At 40.5% G+C, this 19,825-nt stretch overlaps 1 protein-coding gene across 12 annotated transcripts in view; it reads right to left on the bottom strand.

The window, feature by feature from the left end:
• ACTR3B (actin related protein 3B) overlaps positions 1-19,825 on the bottom strand; it is a 1,022,733-nt gene that overhangs the window by 991,261 nt on the left and 11,647 nt on the right. For 9 of the 12 annotated variants that reach the window (XM_055269748.1, XM_055269750.1, XM_055269751.1 and 6 more), the window contains exon 2: positions 9,297-9,352. The exons of the other annotated variants lie outside the window; for them this stretch is intronic. In XM_055269748.1, the coding sequence (XP_055125723.1) occupies positions 9,297-9,352 (56 nt within the window). The remainder of the gene's footprint in view (positions 1-9,296; positions 9,353-19,825) is intronic. 12 annotated transcript variants of the gene reach the window in all.

Genomic DNA, 19,825 nt, shown 5'->3' with positions numbered 1-19,825 from the left:
TACTCCAGCCTGGACAACAGAGAGAGACCCTGTTTCTAAAAAATATAAATTTTAAAATAAAATAAAAAATAAAGAACTCTCAAAACACAAGAGTAAAAATATAAACAGTCGAATTTAAAAATGAACAAAATACATGAAAACGCATTTCCAGGAAGATGACATTCAGGTGGCAAATAAGCACATGAAAAGATGTTTGACATCGGTCGCCACTAGGGAAATGAAAATGATGAGAAATCACTACACACTTACTTAATCAGCTAAATAGAAAATAGTGACTGGGCACAGTAGCTCACACCTGTAATCCCAGCACTTTGGAAGGCCGAGGCAGGTGGATCACTTGAGGTCAGGAGTTCGACATCAGCCTGGCCAACATGGTGAAAACCCACCTCTACTAAAAATACAAAAATTAACCAGGCATGGTGGCGGGCACCTGTATTCCCAGCTACTCAGGAGGCTGAGGCAGGAGAATCGCTTGAACCCAGGAGGCAGAGGTCGCAGTGAGCCAAGATCACGCCACTGCACTCCAGCCTGGGCAACAGAGCGAGATTCTGTCTCAAAAAAAAGGCACACACTGTATGAGTAGTAGCATTATTGCTGAGTAGTATTTAGTGTATGATGTACCACCGTCAGTTTAAATATTAATCTATTGAGGAACATATATTATGGAGATGATAAAATTATGAGATGGAAACAGAGTAGTGGTCAGGAATAGTGGAGGGAGAGGAGTAAGTATAATTATATAAGAATAGCACCAGAGAGATCTTGGTAGTGTGAAAATAATTCTGTAACTTTATTACAGTGGTAGTTCAAGGAATCTACAGGTAGAATTACAATGACATAGAACTATACACACACATTGTACCAACATCCGTTTCCTGGGGCTGGTCTGTTTTTGTTTTTATTTTTAGAGACAGGGTCTCACTTCGGTTATAATATTGCACTACAATTCGTAAGATGTAACCTTTGGGGCAAAATAGGAAAAGTATACACAAGATCTCTCTAAACTATCTTTGCAACTTCCTATTAATCTATAATTATTTCAAAATAAAATATTTTAAAGACAGAGTTTATAAATGACTTAAACTAGAAAATAAAACACTTCAGCTGTAATGATGAATCAAAACTAACAAGATTAAACTTAATAATAAAGAACAATGGGCTGGCACAGTGGTTCACGCCTGTAATCACTTTGAGAGACTGGGAGGGGAGGATAGCTTGAAGCCAGGAGTTCAAGACCAGACGAGGCAACACAGTGAAACTCTGTCTCTATTAAAATTACAAAAATCAGCCGGGCATGGTGGCACATGTCTGTAATCCCAACTACTTGGGAGGCTGAGGCAGAACCAACTACTTGGGAGGCTGAGGCAGAATTGCTTGAACCCAGGAGGCAAAGGTTGCAGTAAGCCGAGATCATGCCACTGTACTCCAGCCTGGGTGACAGAGCAAGACTCTGTCTCAAAAAAAAAAAAAAAAAAAAAAAAAGAATGGTTCTTTTTTTTTTTAATAAGCTCTGCAGTTAAAAAAAAATTTGTTTGAGTATAGGATTATAGGATGTGAGTAACCAAGAAAAGACATGACTACTTTCCTAAATGCCAAAAAAGTCACCTGAGGGCAATCTAAGGAAGGTTATCAAGCAGAGCGTATCTAAGGACTTAAGACGCAGATACTTCAGAACATTTGCTACAACAGTTGAGAGACACAACAATAGTAATTTTTTTAATCCAGTATATTTCTCAAAAGACTGTTATATATTTTTACTAAAGCTTAAAGGAATAAACAATTCCTATCTTATGCAAACTGTTCCAGAGAATAAAAAAAGAAAGCTAACAGACTCATTTTATGAAGCCCATATAATCCTGATACACAACCAGACAAAAACAAGAAATCAAAATTACAGTCCAATCTCATTTTTGAATATTGATGCAAAGTTCTCAAATAAATATTTGCGATTACAGTTCAGCATGTACTTCATATTTCATAGCCAAGCAGGATTTACCCCAAAAATGAAATAATTCTTCAAGCTGGACACGGTGGCTCACTCCTGTAATCCCAGTGCTCTGGGAGGCTGAGGTAGGAGGATCACTTGAGGCCAGGAGTTTGAGACCAGCCTGGGCAACAAAGAGAGACCCCCATCTCTACAAGAAGAAAAAAAAGAAAAGAAATAACTGTTCAATATTTGAAAATGTATTAAAGTAACTCCTCCTATTAAGAGTAGGTGGGGTGGCTCACACCTATAATTTCAGCACTTGGAGAGACCAAGGTGGGAGGATTACGTGAGCCCAGGAAGTTCGAGACCAGGACAGGCAATATAATGAGACCCCATCTCTATGAAAAATTTAAAAATTAGCCAGACATGATGGCTCCCATGTGTGGTCCCAGCTTCTTGGGAGGCTGAGGTGGGAGGATCTCTTGAACCTGGAAAGTCAAGGCTGCCGTGAGTCATGATCATGCCACTACACTCCAGCCTTAAAGTACAGTGTCTCAAAAAAAAAAGAGAGCACAAATGTCCAAAACCGTATGATCATCTCAATAACAGAAAAGCCTTGACTAAATGTCAATACTCACTGTCATTCATGATTTTTTTAATTAAAAAAAAACCCTTGAATTAAACTAGGACTAGAAGAGCACTGTTTTAATCTGAAAAAGCATTTCCACAAAAACCTACAGTAATCACTAGTAGAGTACTATAATAAAATCTCATTCTCTTTAAAGTCAGAAAGTCAAAAAAGCACCTGCTGTCTCCAGTTCTGATCACTATTTTAATAGAAGTTCTAGCCAACACAGCAAGACCAAGAAAAGAAACACGAAGTGTTAGAATTGGAAGAGACAAAATAACCACTATTTGAAGGCAATACAATAGTCTGCATAGAAAACTTTAAAGAATCTGCAGACCATTAAGTAAGAGAGGTCAATAAAGGTTGCTGGATTAAAAAAAAATCTTACAAACCTCAGTAACACTCCCATATGCTGGCAATAATGAATTACAAAATATAATTTTTTAAATATTTTGACGACAGCAACAAAAACATAAAGGTATCTAAAAATAAAGCTAGCAAAAACTATGTAAGAGTTGTTTTGGGGTTTCTGCTTGTTTTGAGACAAGGTCTCACTATGTCACCCAGGCAAGAGTGTAGTGGCACATTCACAACTCACTGAGGCCTCTATCTCCTGGGCTCAAGCAATCATCCCACCTCAGCCTCCCAAGTATCTGGGACCACAGGTGAGTGTCACTACAGGAGCTAATTTATTTTTATTTGTGGTAGAGACAGGGTCTCACTATGCTGCCAAGGCTGGTCTCAAACTCCTGGGCTCAAGCAATCCTCCCACCTCGGCCTACCAAAGTGCTGCAATTACAGGTATAAGCCACTGTGTCCAGCCCTCTGTGTATGAGTGTAAGGGCTTTTTTGTTGTTGTTGTTTTGAGACAGCGTCTGGCTCTGTCGCCCAGGCTGGAGTGCAGTGGCGCGATCTCAGCTCACTGCAACCTCCACCTCCCAGGCTCAAGCAATTCTCACGCCTCAGCCTTCAAAGTAGCTGGGATTACAGGTGTGAGCCACCACATTCGGCTAATTTTTGTATTTTTTAGTAGACACAAGGTTTCACCATGTTGGCTGGGCTGGTCTCTAACTCCTGGCCTCAAGTGATCCGCCCATCTTAGCCCTCCCAAAGTGCTGGGATTACAGGTGTGAACCACTGCGCCTGGCCTGTAAGAGCTTTTTAAAGAATACTTTAAGGCCGGGCACAGTGGCTCACTCCTGTAATCCCAGCACGCTGGGAAGCTGAGGTGGGCGAATCACAAGGTCAGGAGTACAAGACCAGCCTGGCCAACATAGTGAAACCCCGTCTCTATTAAAAATACAAAAATTAGCTGGGCATGGTGGCATGCACCTGTAGTCCCAGCTACTCGGTAGGCTGAGGCAGGAAAATTGCTTGAACCCCGGGGTTGGGTATTGCAGTGAGCTGAGACTGTGCCACTGCACCCCAGCCTGGGCAACAGAGCAAGACTCCGCCTCAAAAAAAAAAAATACTTTAGAACATTAGAACATTACTGAAAAACACAAGAGACATGAATAAACAATGAAACACATATACCATCTTCAAGGATAGGAATACTCAATTCCTACCCATGAAAGTCAAATTTGATGTCAAATTTTTCCCCAATTAATCTATAAATAATAATCAAGGCCAGGCACAGTGGCTCACACCTGTAATCCCAGCACTTTGGGAGGCCAAGGCAGGAGGATCATGAGGTCAGGAGTTCCAGACCAGCCTGGCCAACATGGTGAAACCCCATCTCTACTAAAAATACAAAAATTAGCTGAACGTGGTGGTGGGCGCCTGTAACCCCAGCTACTCGGGAGGCTGAAGCAGGAGAACCATTTGAACCTGGGAGGCGGAGGTTGCAATGAGTCGAGATCACACCATTGCACTCCAGCCTGGGCAACAAGAGAGAAACTTCATCTCAAAAAAATAAAAATAATAATAATCAAAACCTCATTATAATTTTCATGGAACTTAAGCTGATTCTAAAAGGTATACTAAAGAGTAAGAGCCAAAGCTATTCTAAGAAAAAAAATGAGTAGGAATCGAACCCACTAGATTAAAACATGATAAAGTAATAGTGTTTAACACTGTGAGTATGGAACATATGGAACACAGACAAATACATCAATGAAACAAAGACACCGAAAATATTTCCAAGCATAAATGGTATTCAATATGATCAAAGGGGTATGCCAAATGGGAACGCACTCTTTAATAAATAGTGTTGGGACAACTAGCCTTCCACATGGAAAACAAAATTACCTATCTCCTTCACATCATACTCACAAGTTAACTTAAAATTTTCTTAGAAAAAATATAGAAAGTCTTTATGACTTTGGAGTAGAAATGCATTTTTTAAACAGAAACAAATTATAAAAGAAAAAGACTGAAAAGTATTACTATATCAAAATTTTAAATTTCTAGATGATAAAAGATAATTTTTTTAAATGTCATAGAATAAAAAAGTATCTGCAAAAAATTCATATTTAACCTCTACAAAGAGTTCCTATAATTCCATTTAAAAATGCAATAGAAAAATGGGCAAAGATATGAACAGGCAATGAAAGGTGCTCAACCTTACCAGTAATCTGAGAAATAGAAATTTTTTGAATGAGCCATCGTTTTACATTCATTAGACTGACCAAAATGTAAGTCACACAATACCAATTATCAACAATGTACGAAACAGAAACTCTCACACACTGCTGATGGGATATCCATCAGGACAGCCTCCTGGAGGAGCAATGTGGCAATACCTAATAAGGTTTTGCCTAAGGATGAATGGGTGTACACTCTGTGACAAAACCATTCAATTTCTGATTATTTCCTCTCAGGAAATTAGCAGATATGCATAAGAAGATTTTTACTGCACCATTTTATATAAGAGAGAACTGTGAAAAATGCCCAAAAGGAAAAAACTGTTGTATATTCATGTTAGAATTCTGATGTAGATCAGTATGTATCAGCACTGATACATGATAAAAACATAATATTGAGGGTTTTTCTTTTTAAAGACCATGCAGAAAGTTAGTTACAGTGTGATACCATATTGGAAATGTTTGAACTCACAAAACAACGTATCTTTGTACATGTAATATACGGATAAAAATGGAGTAGAAACACAACCAGAAAATATCCACCAGAGGAAAGAAAGAGGGAAAGAAGAGGGGGCTGATACTCAACCTATAATGTGTTATTTATTCATTTACTCTGACACAGAGATGAAATCTGCGGTAATGCTGACGTGTTCATTCTTGGTGGTGAGTCCATGGGTTTTCCGTGTGTGAGTTTTTTTGTTTTTTGAGACGGAGCCTCACTCTGTACCCCAGGCTGGAGTGCAGAGGTGCAATTTTGGCTCACTGCAACCCCCACCTCCCGGGTTCAAGTGAGTCTCCTGCCTCAGCCTCCGAGTAGCTGGGATTACAGGCGCCCGCCACCATGCCAGGTTAATTTTTGTATTTTTAGTAGAGACAGGGTGTCGCCATTTCAGCCAGGCTGGTCTCAAATCCCTGACCTCAGGTGATTCGCCCACCTTGGCCTCTGAAAGTGTTAGGATTACAGGCGTGAGTCACTGCGCCCCGCCCATTGTTGTATTTTCTATCTGCAGTCTAACTCTCTTCCGTGGGCCTTAAACCTCTTCACACCTGAACTCTTCCAATATTGAATGTCTAAAATGTGCGCCCTTTTTCTCAGCCCCTCGCTGCTCCTCCTCCAGCCTCTTTCTACACCACACATTCTCTGATCACCATACATTCTCTGCCTGAAGCTGTGGCAGGACCACCAATATCCTCCAACCACTTAAGAAAAAAAAGTAGGCCGGGCGCGGTGGCTCACGCTTGTAATCCCAGCACTTTGGGAGGCCGAGGCGGGCGGATCACGAGGTCAGGAGATCCAGACCACGGTGAAACCCCGTCTCTACTAAAAATACAAAAAAATTAGCCGGGCGTGGTGGCAGGCGCCTGTAGTCCCAGCTACTCGGAGAGGCTGAGGCAGGAGAATGGCGTGAACCCGGGAGGCGGAGCTTGCAGTGAGCCGAGATTGCGCCACTGCATTCCAGCCTGGGCGGCAGAGCAGGACTCCGCCTCAAAAAAAAAAAAAAGAAAGAAAAAAAAGTAGGGAAAAACTTTCTTCAAGCAACCAAGCAAATTCTGCACAGAAGCTCCAACAAACCAGACATAAGCAGAGCTGCCCCTGGAGGCAGGGACGGGGCGTGAGGATTCTCTAGTCCAGTGGGCCAGGCCCCAGAGAGAAGCCTCAAAAACAGTCTGAAAATTCCTGGTATGCAAAATAAAAACAGAATTCCTTAAGAGGACACTTGCAAGGCCCTTGCCACCCAGCCCTTCTCCACAGGTCATCTCCACCTCCTGGCGCTCTCCCCACCACCCCACAGCACCCCTGCTTCTCCACACCCTCACAGCGCCTCACCTCCATGCCACGCAGAGAGTCTTGCTCCAGCACTCACCACACATCCACACACTTGCACAAAATGGTTCCACTCCCAGCCCCAAGACACACAGCAGGCCAACTGTCCACAGTGACCCAGGCCCTCACTTCCACATCTCAGTATCCTCACTTCTGCCCGAACATCTTCTAACCTTGACTCCTGGGGCCTATCTCTCGCAACAAACTCAGCCCAACAATGTAACTGTTCTTTTACTCCCACCTCTTTGACATTTGTATTATCCTCCCAGCTTCTGTGACTGCTAAGGTTCTGATAGCTGCAGTCTGAGAGCTCTCCTGCTTTTTGACAGTGAATGAAATCCTGATAATAACTGTCTTCACTTCCCGTCTCTATTAATGATGACAGGTTAAATGGGGCAGCCAACTGAATGCTACCGACAGCTTTAAATGGCAGCACACTAAAGCAAAAGGTGCAAGGTCAGCCTTTTATAGCTGTTGCACTTAACAAGGTTAAAATTTCATCTTCTGCTTTGAAAAGTCAGGGAGTTCAATTTATCAACTCAGCATGGAATGATCGGGTTCTGGGGCATTCACATTAATGAAATTCACAAAAGACTGAGTCATCCTACAGAACGCCAGTTGTCATGGACTGAACCATGTCCCCACAGAATTCACTACGCTGAAGCCCTAACCCTCAATGTGACTGCATTTGGAGACGAAACTTTTAGGGAGGTGGTTAGGGTAAACGTGGGGTCCCCATCAATAAGAGTGGTGGCCTTATAAGAAGAGAAAGAGACACCAGCGAGGTCCGCAGCAACCCCACACACTGACAGAGATGAGACCATGGGAGGACACAGACAGAAGACAGCCCTCTGCAGGCCGTGGAGAGAGGCCTCACCAGAAACCAACCCTGACAGCACCTGGATCTTGGACTTCCAACCTCCAGACTATGATAACATTAATTTCCCCGGTCTTTAGTATTTTGTTATGGCAGCCCAAGCACACTAAGACACTCATTTATGAATTCAAAATGAGGACACAGCAGACGAATCATGCCTGTCATCAGGATAACCCATTCATGGCAGCAGAGTGTTTAGATCTAGAAAATCACATTCATGGCCAGTTTTTCAGCAAGCAAGGAACTGGAATGAGGTTACTTAAATGTTCTCAAAGAATCTGGAGTCCACTTTCTAGTGATGTGAATACCCACATTCACCAAATACAGCTTTAGCCCTCCCCTGAATAAACACTGATCAAGCACCTTCTCTCCAGCCGTTTTTTCCCTGTCCCCGTTCTCCACTGTTTACAAAGCCTATTATTACAACATCGTGGCCCCCTAAAAACTTACAATTTCTAAAATCAAAACTTATGATAGCTACATGTAGAGAACAGAGTTTCACTTACTCTTGATTAATACATCCTACTCTTTAGCAAACTGTTTCCAAATAATAACCTGAAATATAGATAGTTCCAGAGAATCCTATCCTTTTTTTTTTTTTTTTTTTTTTGAGACAGAGTTTCACTCTTGTCACTCAGGATGGAGTGCAGTGGCACGATCCTGGCTCACTGCAACTCCACCCCCTGGGTTCAAGTGATTCTCCTGCCTCAGCCTCCCAAGTAGCTGGGATTACAGGTGCCTGCCACCACACCCAACTACTTTTTGTATTTTTGATAGAGACGGGATTCCAACATGTTGGCCAGGCTGGTCTCGAACTCCTGACCTCAGGTGATCCACCCACCTCAGCCTCCCCAAGTGCTGGGATTACAGGCGTGAGCCACCACACCCAGCTGAGAATCCTATACTTTAACAACTGACTAACCTCGGGAAGACTCCTACAGGAAATAGTGAGTAGAACGGCCCATGCCAAACTGCAAGGACACTTTGTTAAACTTATTATCCACTGATTAAAACTTAAACAAAAACAGAATACTACTAAACACAACAAAAACAGTCATCAGGCCTATCATTTCCACCAAAAAAAAAATCTTTCAATAGAGTGAATAGTGTAGTACAAGAGATATTCAGTCCATTCAGTTACTAAGCTAACAGACTGTATATACTTAAAATTACAAATTAACCTTAAAGACCAGATATACTTTTTCTAGGCAGTTCAGGCATTTATAATCGAATAAGTGGACCCTGCTGACCACCCAAGCTGAGATTCCAACGACAGTGACAAGGGGTTTTATCAGAATGGAACAGAAGGACTAGAAAGTTGTGGGGTAACCAGAACAGTCTTCTAAAAGAAGATGGTAAGTACATTAATATACCTTGAAAAACAGAATCAGAACACTTAGAACAATTCTGAGAAACACAAACCTTTATAAACCCAAGGATAGAGCTTTACTTACATGAAGGAATAATGAACTGGGGCTCAGTGTTGCCTGCGTAGCCAAGCTTGGTATACCTAAAAGCACAAAGTCATCAACACATGTTTAGATAATAATACTCTCATCTATATTGGATTAATGTCTTTTATTATAAGCTCTCCAAGTCCTAAAATAGCAAGCCTCAGAATACTCCTTGAAATTAAAAAAAAAAAAAACTTGTGATCACTGAGAATCAAACACTAATTTCAAAGAAAGCAGTTTTGCAAAAACTTAAAATATTATGCTTGTTTCTAGTAAAAAAAAGAAACACATATATACTAACATATAAATTACATTTATGCATCCCTAATAACTTTAAAAGTGCTTTTATACTCTATCTTTACAAAAACCCTGTGAAGAAAGTAGAAATTATCCCTGTTTTGCAAATGAGAAAAGGGAGGCACTGAGAAGTTGATTAAACTGCCCACATTAGTGAACTGCAGAAAAAGAACTCCAATCTACATATGCAGGCTAATTCCAACGCTGGCTCTCTAAGAAGTATACTTACTTCCTAGAACTTTTATACAAACTTCCTGAACTTTGCGGGGTGGGGGGCGGTGGTTAGAAAATGATTATATAATTTTCTTAAAATGTCATGGCATATGTCTAAGAAACAGCTACTGCCGTCTCCTGAGAATCTTCTGACAAGAGCATCTCTTTATCATCTCATTTCAGAAGGAGCCCATTTTCTGTCAAGACACTGCATGATAGATTCCAAAAGTCTTAACTAAAACAAATGCCAAAATACTACTGTCTGTTCCAAAAGCATTTGCTAATCTCCTAAATATAAAAGGGGGGGTGGTGGAAAAAAAAAACCACCACTCAGAACCATCTGCTGGAAATAAAGTTGAAAAGCGGTAAGTAAATTGAGAAGACTCATCATCGCTTCCTTTCTTATTAGGACTACTGTAATTAACAGTAATGTCTGGACAACCAAGCCGTCATTCTGTAATAATGCTTATTATTATTATTTCAACACTGCTAACACTAGCAGTGTTGAAACTAACCTTATTCATTCAATTTTAAAAATTATTTCAAGATGCTTGATATTAAATTTTTGATCTGGTAATATTTCTAAATTCTAATAAATTAATTTTTCAATTTTTAAATATAGTTTGCCATATGCTAATTTTACTATTTTTGAACACATAGTGAATGGATAAGGTCTGGGGAGACCAAAAAAAAAAAAAGTCAGCTCCCCTCAAATCACACATTGCTGCTCAACTTCCACAGGATCTGAGGTCTTCGTGCCACAGGAGCCAGGACAATGCCAAGTCCTGAAACTCCTCAGGCCCTACAAGGAGCTTCTGGAGGCAAGACCCATGTGAAGCCCTCTCCAGCTCCACAACTCAAGAGCTGGAAACAGAATACAAGGCCAAGTGGACCTACAACAACTCCACTCCAGGGTTCCACCTACAAGGTAGAATTCAGAGCCAACCAAGAGCCAACCCAGGATGGAGGCGACAGAGAGCCTGACCTTTAGAATTCCAGATCCTTCCCAATTTTAACATATTTCTGGAATTATATTCCAGAAAATAAATATAAATAAGTGAATCATTAACCCAAGGCTAAAGATGCCTATGGAATCCAACAAGCAGACCAGAAATCACTAAAATCACCAAATCTGTGTCCTTAACAAGCTACATCACCTACTTCCCACAAAAATGATGCACCTCATGCTTAAATAAATCCACCTTCCCACACTGTTAGACTATGAGTTCCACACGCTGCCCAGAACAGTGTCCCTTTCTCATGGTTACATCTACACCCCCGGCACAGTGCCTGGCACATGGCAAATTCTCCAGAAATAACTGCTGAATGTATTCTCACCAGTTGTGAAAAAGGTAATCATTGTCAAACTGCTAGGGGAAGGACCAATATTTGCAAGAGGGATGCTGAAAGTCAGAAAAAGAATCTGATGGAACCAGAAAAAAAATCACAGACATCACCTCCTACAATCTCCTACTTAAAGAGGAGCAGTGGCCTACGTGTAATGGGTTTCAGAAAAAAAAAAAAAAAAAAAAAAACACTGAAACGAATATGGTAAAATTTTAACATTGATTAAAATTAGGTGCTAAGTTCCATTCAGGCTACCACATCATCTTCATATTTTGGGTATACTATACTGCTTAAGATCATGCACTTTGGCACCATACTGAGTTCAAATCCCAGCCCCACTATTTGCCAAATGTGTATCTCTGGGCAAGTTACCTTAGCTATCTGGATGTCAGTTACTGTAAAATGGGGATAATAGACTGAGGCAAGAGGACCCCTTAAGCCCAGGAGTTCGAGGCTGCAGTGAACTATGACTGCATCACTGCCCTGCAGCCTGGGTGACAGAGCAAGACCCTGTCTCAAAAAAAAAAAAAATCTGAAAAGTTTTAAAAAAAAAATAAAAAGCAATGTGTTCTGTGTCCCAAGTGATAGCATTCATTCTTTCCACTGTGCACCATGGACAGTTTAATTTGTATAGTGGTGAGAATGAAATGTATAAAACAAATGGTAAATCTAGTAGATACCTGATAGGCCTTCAACAACTATGCCTCATTTCCATCCCAAAGTTTTGTACCCTGAAATCATAACTATGGCCCACAGCAGGAAAAGGTCAGACTACAAAAACAGACTTGAGCACTGTTAGGCCCACAGCTCTAAAATTCAACTAAACACTGATGATACGACTCAGCAACAGCTGCTGGAATGTTCGGATTCTGAAGCCACAACATTCTTTTAGACAGTATAGTCTTGGAAGGAGGCCTCTGTCAAAGTCACACAGGTACCTTAAGTATCAACGACATTAAGCCAACAATGATTTTCATGACTGAGACAAACTAACATGAAGATGTATTAATTTTTTTTTTTTTTTGAGATGGAGTTTCGTTCGCTCTTTCGACCAGGCTGGAGTGCAGTGGCGCGATCTCGGCTCACTGCAACCTCCGCCTTTCTGTTTCAAGCAATTCTCCTGCCTCAGCCTCCTCAGTAGCTGGAATTACAGGCACCTGCCATCACGCCCGGCTAATTTTTGTATTTTTAGTAGAGATGGGGTTTCAACATGTTGGCCAGGCTGGTCTCGAACTCCTGACCTTGTGATCTGCCTGCCTCGGCCTTCCAAAGTGCTGGGATTACAAGCGTGAGCCACCGCGCCTGGCCCTAATATTATTCTTATGTGTTAACAACTTACTATGAGATCCTTACCCTCCTAGCAGAACTGACGTTATTTTTAAAAACACTGGCAAAAGCACAAATTCTTCCAATCACTTTATTCTAATGTAATATCTTTCCATTTTCCTGGGCTATTCCTTATATATTAATAGTATCAAATACTCTTGAAGTTTTGTTACTTTGAATAATCATAATGTAACAAACATCAAACAAAATTTAAGAGATTCAAATTTAAAATTTTAATAAAATCTGCACCAACATAGGCTCATCCATCACTAACTTCAATGACAATCTATTAAATATAACTCAGTAGATGTCATCTAAAAAGTATGCATCCTCAAATTCTTCCCCAGGAGGAGAACTCAGTGCTAGACTGGCCTGCCCCATTAGAGATGATAACATCACAGCTCAGTGCCATGAAGAGCAGGACTAAAAAAGCAAAAGCAAAACACAATTATTAAATATGGCAAGTGCTCAAGACACCATTTACCAAAAAAAGAAACGTTCCCTATTTCAACCAGTTTACTAGCTAGTAACAATGTGGCAGGCACTGTACCAGTCACTGAGCCGTACTCAGACTGAGGATAGGGGAGGCGGGTGGACATGGCCCAGGTCCTCAAAGTGTTCCTCAAAATGTTTACCTATTAGATACAGGACTTCAGACTGAGTTTTCCAGTTGTAGCATGGCTTACTTTACCTGGAAGGCAAGTTTAAGATCTGGGTAGGCATCAAGAAAGCATAAGCCACATGTGGCTGACCAGATCACCTGGGAAACTCCTGAAACAGATTCCCAGGGGCTGTGCGAGATTCACTAAATGGGAATCTCCAGAGAAGGCTGGGCATCTGTGTTCTTAACACCCCTTGCTCACCTGCATGGTTCTGGTGGTCAACCAGCTTAGAACTCACTGACCTCAACTACGCCACATGAAGTCACCTTTAGCATTTTTATATAATGCAAGCTCCCCAATCTCACTGTCATATTATACCAAAACCTCCTTCCACCCACCACATTTAGCAAGATATATCTATAATACTGAAGTTTAACACTGGTCAGAAGTTCAGAAGAAAGAATTCGTATGTCCTTTTTTTTTTTTTTTTTTTTTTTTTTGAGACACAGTCTCACTCTGTCACCCAGGCTGGAGTACAGTGGTGTGATCACAGCTCACTGCAGCCTCAACCTCCTGGGCTCAAGTGATCCTCCCACTTCAGCCTCCCAAGTAGCTGGGACCACAGGCACATGCCATCATACCCGGCTAAGTTTTTTTTATTTTTTTGTAGAGAGGGGTCTTCCTATGTTGCCCAGATTGGTCTCAAACTCTTGGGCTCAAGGGATCCTCCCACCTTGGCCTCCCAAAGTGCTAGGATTATAGGTGTGAGCCACCAAGCCCAGCTACCAAATGTAGCAATTTTGTCTTATTATTTAAAACACTGTGTGTTTAGGTACTCTATGAAAAAAAAATGTAGGAAATGCTTTTCAATTCAAACTACGTAATTAAGAAGTAGTGAAAAAAGGCCAAGCATGGTGGCTCACGCCTGTAATCCCAGCACTTTGGTAGTCTGAGGCGTTGGATCACCTGAACTCAGGAGTTCAAGACCACCCTGGGCAACATGGTAAAACCCCATCTCTATACTAAAATACAAAAAATTAGCTGGGCATGGTGGCACGTGCCTGTAGTCCCAGCTACTCAGGAGGCTGAGGCACAAGAATCGCTTGAGCCCTGGCGCCACTGCACTCCAACCTGGGCAACAGAGTGAGACTCTACCTCAAAAAAAAAAAAAAAAAAACAGAAGTAGTTAAAAAAAAGGAAATCTAGGCTCAATCCAGGAAAGTAAAAAACTTAAGCTAAAAAGGGAAATATTCCTTAGGAAGAGATGATGGGGAAAAAAAAAAATCTCAAACCAAAATAAAATGAAACACTAGAAGAATCCTTATTGAAGCCAGAATTAAGCCAAGGAGATCTACTATCATTATTCTGATTTTACACTGTTTAGGAAGAACTAGATATTATAAATCAAAAAGAACAGAGTAAAGGAAAGGATTTTGGGAAGAAGAGGAAATTAAAATTTAACTTTTTTTTTTTTTTTTTGAGACAGAGTCTTGCTCTGTCACCCAGGCTGGAGTGCAGTGGCACAATCTCGGCTCACTGCAACCTCCACCTCCCATGTTTGAGCGATTCTCCTGCCTCAGCCTCTTGAGTAGCTGGGACTACAGGCATGCACCACGAAGCCCGGCTAATTTTTGTATTTTTAGTAAAAACAGGGTTTCACCATGTTGGCCAGGCTGGTCTCGAACTCCTGGCCTCAGGCAATCCACCTAGGCCTCCCAAAGTGCTAGGATTACAGGCGTGGGCCACCACGCCCAGCAAATTTCATTCTTTATAGATGATAACTGTATACCTTGAATAACTAAGGAAATTAAGTGAAAAACTAAAAGCAATAAGGGAATTCAAAAAGATGACCAGTTACTAAATGAATAGACAAAAATCAACAGCTTCCCTGTCTAATAATAAGAATATATAATGGATGAAAACATCCCACTCAGAATGGCAACAGCAACAGAATATTACCCTTAAGAATACACTACATAACTACATGAATAAGCTATTACTCCTACCCTTAAAAATAATACTGCTCTTTAAATAAACTCTCTACATACAAGCAGACAAATAGAGACATACCTTAATCTTACATAGGTAGAGTCTGTTTTGGTTTTTTTTTTTTTTTCGTTTTTGTTTTTTTTTTCTGGTCAATTGGTTCAGGATGAGGAACAGCCAGTATTTTTAAAAGAAATATTGAGTATCACTAAATCTACCTATAAATTTAATGCAAAGCCATTCAAAACTGGTGCCAATACTGAAGGTGGTGGTAAATTACACACAGGTGATAGTAAAGGGTTAAAGAGCCATTAAAAAGGGTCACATTAGCTATCAAAAATTTTAATCCATATACCCTATTAGCCAAACAGTGCCTTTCTAGGAACTTACCCCACGTAAGTATTTTTACATGTATGCAAAGATACACACACAAAAAAACGTTCAGTGAAGCACTATAATAGCAAAACCACCACCAGAACCTGGAAACACTCAAAATAGAGGATATATTAAATAAATTATATTACATCCATTCAATGAAATTCTATACAACCATCAAAAATGAAGATATACAGTTACTGCCATAAATGGATGTATAATATAGCTTGAAAGTGCTTGAAAACAGTATATATTTATAATGTGAGGCCGGCCAGCTTAACAGGGACACAATGCTAGGTTCAAATCCCAGCACCAGCTATGTGATTTCAGGCAAGTAAATTATCCCTTCATTCCTTGGTTTCTTCATCTCTAAAACGTGGGTAATAAATAATCCCTACCTCAGTGTTAAATGTTGCCATTTTTGGATAATATTTCCTAATTCAAAAGAAGTAGGATTTCATTGTGCAATGATTTATTTACTTATTACTGAATATTGTTTTTTGTATACTAGTGATCTTTCTTTCTCTCATGAATTGTCCTTAGATAACTTTTCTACTGGAGCTTTAGTGCTTCTTATCAATTTGTGTGAATGCTTATATACTGAGGATATTTGTGCTTGCTCATTACATTGCTAATTTTTCCCAGCTTGTCGTTTACCTTGTTATACATTTTCTGAAATATAAGTATTTAAACAGTCTAGGTGATCAAATCTACCACTTATTTTCCTGAATAATTTCCTTCATTATGTTTCTACTTTGAAAGTCCCTCTATATGCTAAAATTTCATCTCATTTCTCTTCCACTGTTATATATATATATTTTATCCCAAATGGGAAGAACTACAGTAATCCAATTTTCCCAAACATATGTATATAAGCATTCAAGACCATCAACTTTACATTAAAAGCCCTTGGTTTTTTTTAACACTACCTTCCAAAAGCTATCATGATGGAGGTAGGCACCACTCTCAAAAATACATAAACTATACTTAGAGATTGCCAGCCATGTTGTCAAACTCATACCACCTTCCATGACTCCCTTAACTTGTCTGAGACCTTTTCTCGTACAGAAATCAGGAAAGACAGAAGAGGAAGCTATGGAAGCAGACCCAATCAATAGCTGCATAAAGCATTACCAATAGTTACGCCTCTGCCTTTTAAGCAAAGAATACGTTATAGCTCAAAATTCAAAGCAATATAAAAAGGTATCCCTTAAGAAGTCTTACACTACCCCATTTCTGCCTTCTATCCACCTTCTATCCCTGTGTATCTTTCCAATGGTTCTCTCTGTACATATATTATTATTTGCCCCAAACGTTTTGTTTTTTTTTGAGATGGAGTTTCACTCTTGTTGCCCAGGCTGGAGTGCAATGGCGTGATCTCGGCTCACTGCAACCTCTGCCTCCTGGGTTCAAGCGATTCTCCTGCCTCAGCCTCTTGAGTAGCTGGGATTACAGGCAAGTGCCACCACGCCCAGCTAATTTTGTATTTTCAGTAAAGACAGGGTTTCTCCATGTTGGTCAGGCTGGTCTCGAACTCCTGACCTTAGGTGATCCGCTCGCCTCCGCCTCCCAAAGTGCTGGGATTACAGGCCGAGCTAACATGCCCGGCCTGCCCCAAACATTTTAAACAGTCCTTGCACGAAGACTCTTTCACTTTACTTGTTAAATGCTCCTATCTTTTGACAGCAGTAATATGTACTTTTCAGTTCTGCAAAGTCAGGAAAATTCACCTATTGTTGACTTAACATATTTATATATAATTGAAACTCCTCTTCCAACCACGTATCTTAAGCAGAAGGTAATGACCCTAAGGTCAATTAATTTATGTTTGAAAGTAGAAATGTTACATCTTAAAACAGTGTTCTACAGCATTTTTTTTTTTTTTTTCTGAGACAGGGTCTCATTCTGTCACCCAGGCTGGAGTGCAGTGGTGCAATCATAGCCCATTGCAGCCTTGACCTCCTGGCCTCAAGCAATCATCTGCCTCAACTTCCTGAATGGCCGAGACTATAGGTGCACAACACCATGCCTGGCTAGTGTTCTCAAACTGTGTCCTGTGAGAAGTTCTTTTGAGACCCCTGGTGAGGTCCAGTCTCAAACCCCAAACTTCAATCAGAATAGCTCTACTCCCTCCTAAGATTTTTCACAGTTTAAATATGGTTTTGATAAAAGTAAAATTGTTCCCAGACCCTAACAATAGTTTTAAAGCAACGCACAATCTCCATATTGTGCAATGTAAATTACATGACCTATTTTTTTAATGCTCCTTGGCTTGCTGCGTAGAAAAGCATAGTCCCTAGAGAACGAAGAATTCAACATATAAAGTTCAAACTTAAATATTTTATCCAAATCCAGTATGTTTGCCTGTCCTTAAATTTTCTATTTCTCCTTCTGAGTACTTTTTTTCTCTCTGTTACTTCGTATATATAAGATCACAAAGCATACTGCCCTTTTGTGGATTCTGAACATTATTATAAGGTAAACTCTGACTTCCAGTTAAAGTGTTTTAAAAGTGTTTTGTTTAAATGATGGACTAAACATATTATCTAATTTCACTCTTTCCCAAAGCCCCACTAAAACCAAAGCAAAAAAAAAAAATTGTAAGCAATTATTTTAAAAACTAAAAAAAAAAAAATTTTAGGCCAGGCACAGTGGCTCACGCCTGTAATCCCAACACTTTGGGAGGCCGAGGTGGGCAGATCACCTGAGGTTGGGAGTTCAAGACCAGCCTGGACACCAGGGGAAACCCCATCTCTACTAAAAATACAAAACTAGTCGGGTGTGGTGGTGCCGGCCTGTAATACCAGCTACTCGGGAGGCTGAGGCAGGAGAATCGCTTGAACCCAGGAGGCGGAGGTTGCAGTGAGTTGAGATCATGCCGTTGCACTCCAGCCTGGGCAACAAGAACAAAACTCCATCTCAAAAAAAAAAAAAAAAAAAAAAATGTTTAAAGCAATATTAAACCATGAGGATGTGGAGAAAAGAAAGGGTGACAACAGCCAAGATTTTGGCCCTGAAAAGCTGAGGACCCATAGTACCTGACTTTAGAGATATGAGAAAGACAGCAGTGGCAAGAGCTGAGAATTAAACCATGAGGATGTGGAGAAAGGAAAAGGTGACAACAGCAAGATTTTGGCCCTGAAAAGCTGAGGACCCACAGTACCTGACTTTAGAGATACAAGAAAAACAGCAGTGGCAAGAGCTGAGAACGAGCCCAACATACTCCCTAGATCCTTAAAGGCTGTGGAACTGGTTGGTGCCCAGGTACCTATGGGACTGGAATTGGAGGACTGAGGAGCAAGTGCAGACAGCCCAAAACACTCAGGCCATGGTGAGACCCTCTCCTGCCCCACACTGCTGGGCACTTGCTCCTCCCTGGCTTCAACCTTCTCTAGAAGTTTTCTGGAATGTGTAAAGCAAAGGTTCTCTGCACTCACAGTTAACTGGCAGGGTCAGAGTACAATGATAAAATCAAACATTTTTAAATAAACCAAAAAATAACAATTAAACCCTTGTTTCATTTAGTTTTTTTTTTGTTTTGCAATCAAATAATACTCATGCTTTCTTTTACTGTGCATTTGTTTGGCTTATTTCTGAACCACCCTTTTTTCTTTTTTTTTTTTTTTTTTTTGAGACAGAGTCTCACTCTGTTGCCCAGGCTGGAGTGCAGTATCATGATCTCCACTCACTGCAACCTCCATCTCCCGGGTTCAAGCAATTCTCCTGCCTCAGCCTCCTGAGTAGCTGGTATTAAAGGCATCCACCACCATGCCCAGCTAATTTTTGTATTTTTAGTAGAGACGGGGTTTCGCCATGTCGGCCAGGCTGGTCTCAAACTCTGACCTCAAGTGATCCACCCACCTCGGCCTCTCAAAGTGCTGGAATTACAGGCGTGAGCCACCGAGTCCGGCCCCTTTTACTTTCTTTTTTGAATTTTTTTCCATCCTTTTACTTTCTGAATGACTGACTTATATGTAACTACCAGAGTTTTCGTTTAGTACAGAAAGTGAATTTAGCTGAGTCCATGCCAGGTGAAGTTGTCTCATGTGCAACAGTCTTACTCTTGTTTTAACTTCTGTACTATTCCTTGTTGTTGCCTGTTTCCTTTTACTCCGTAATCTATTTTATTTGGTTGCTTTTCTTCCTCTCAATTTTACTTTTACATTTCAAAGGTATACAAAGTCTGTTTTTAGTATAATAGCCTTCTCAATATATCAATTTCAAAAAAATCAAACAGTATTCCTTAACTACATATTCTGAAAGATACGACAATTAGCACAGTGGTATCTCCCACTTCCCAGCCCAATCCTAACCTAATCCCCCATGATATTGTTGACTTTCAGGAAATTTTGCTATGGCATGTTATCATTGTGTTGACATTTT

This window comes from Symphalangus syndactylus, chromosome 6 (genome assembly GCF_028878055.3).
Source record: "Symphalangus syndactylus isolate Jambi chromosome 6, NHGRI_mSymSyn1-v2.1_pri, whole genome shotgun sequence".
NCBI lineage: Eukaryota > Metazoa > Chordata > Mammalia > Primates > Hylobatidae > Symphalangus > Symphalangus syndactylus.
The sequence above is the reverse complement of the archived record's forward strand: the minus strand, read 5'-3'. Positions and strand labels throughout refer to the sequence as shown.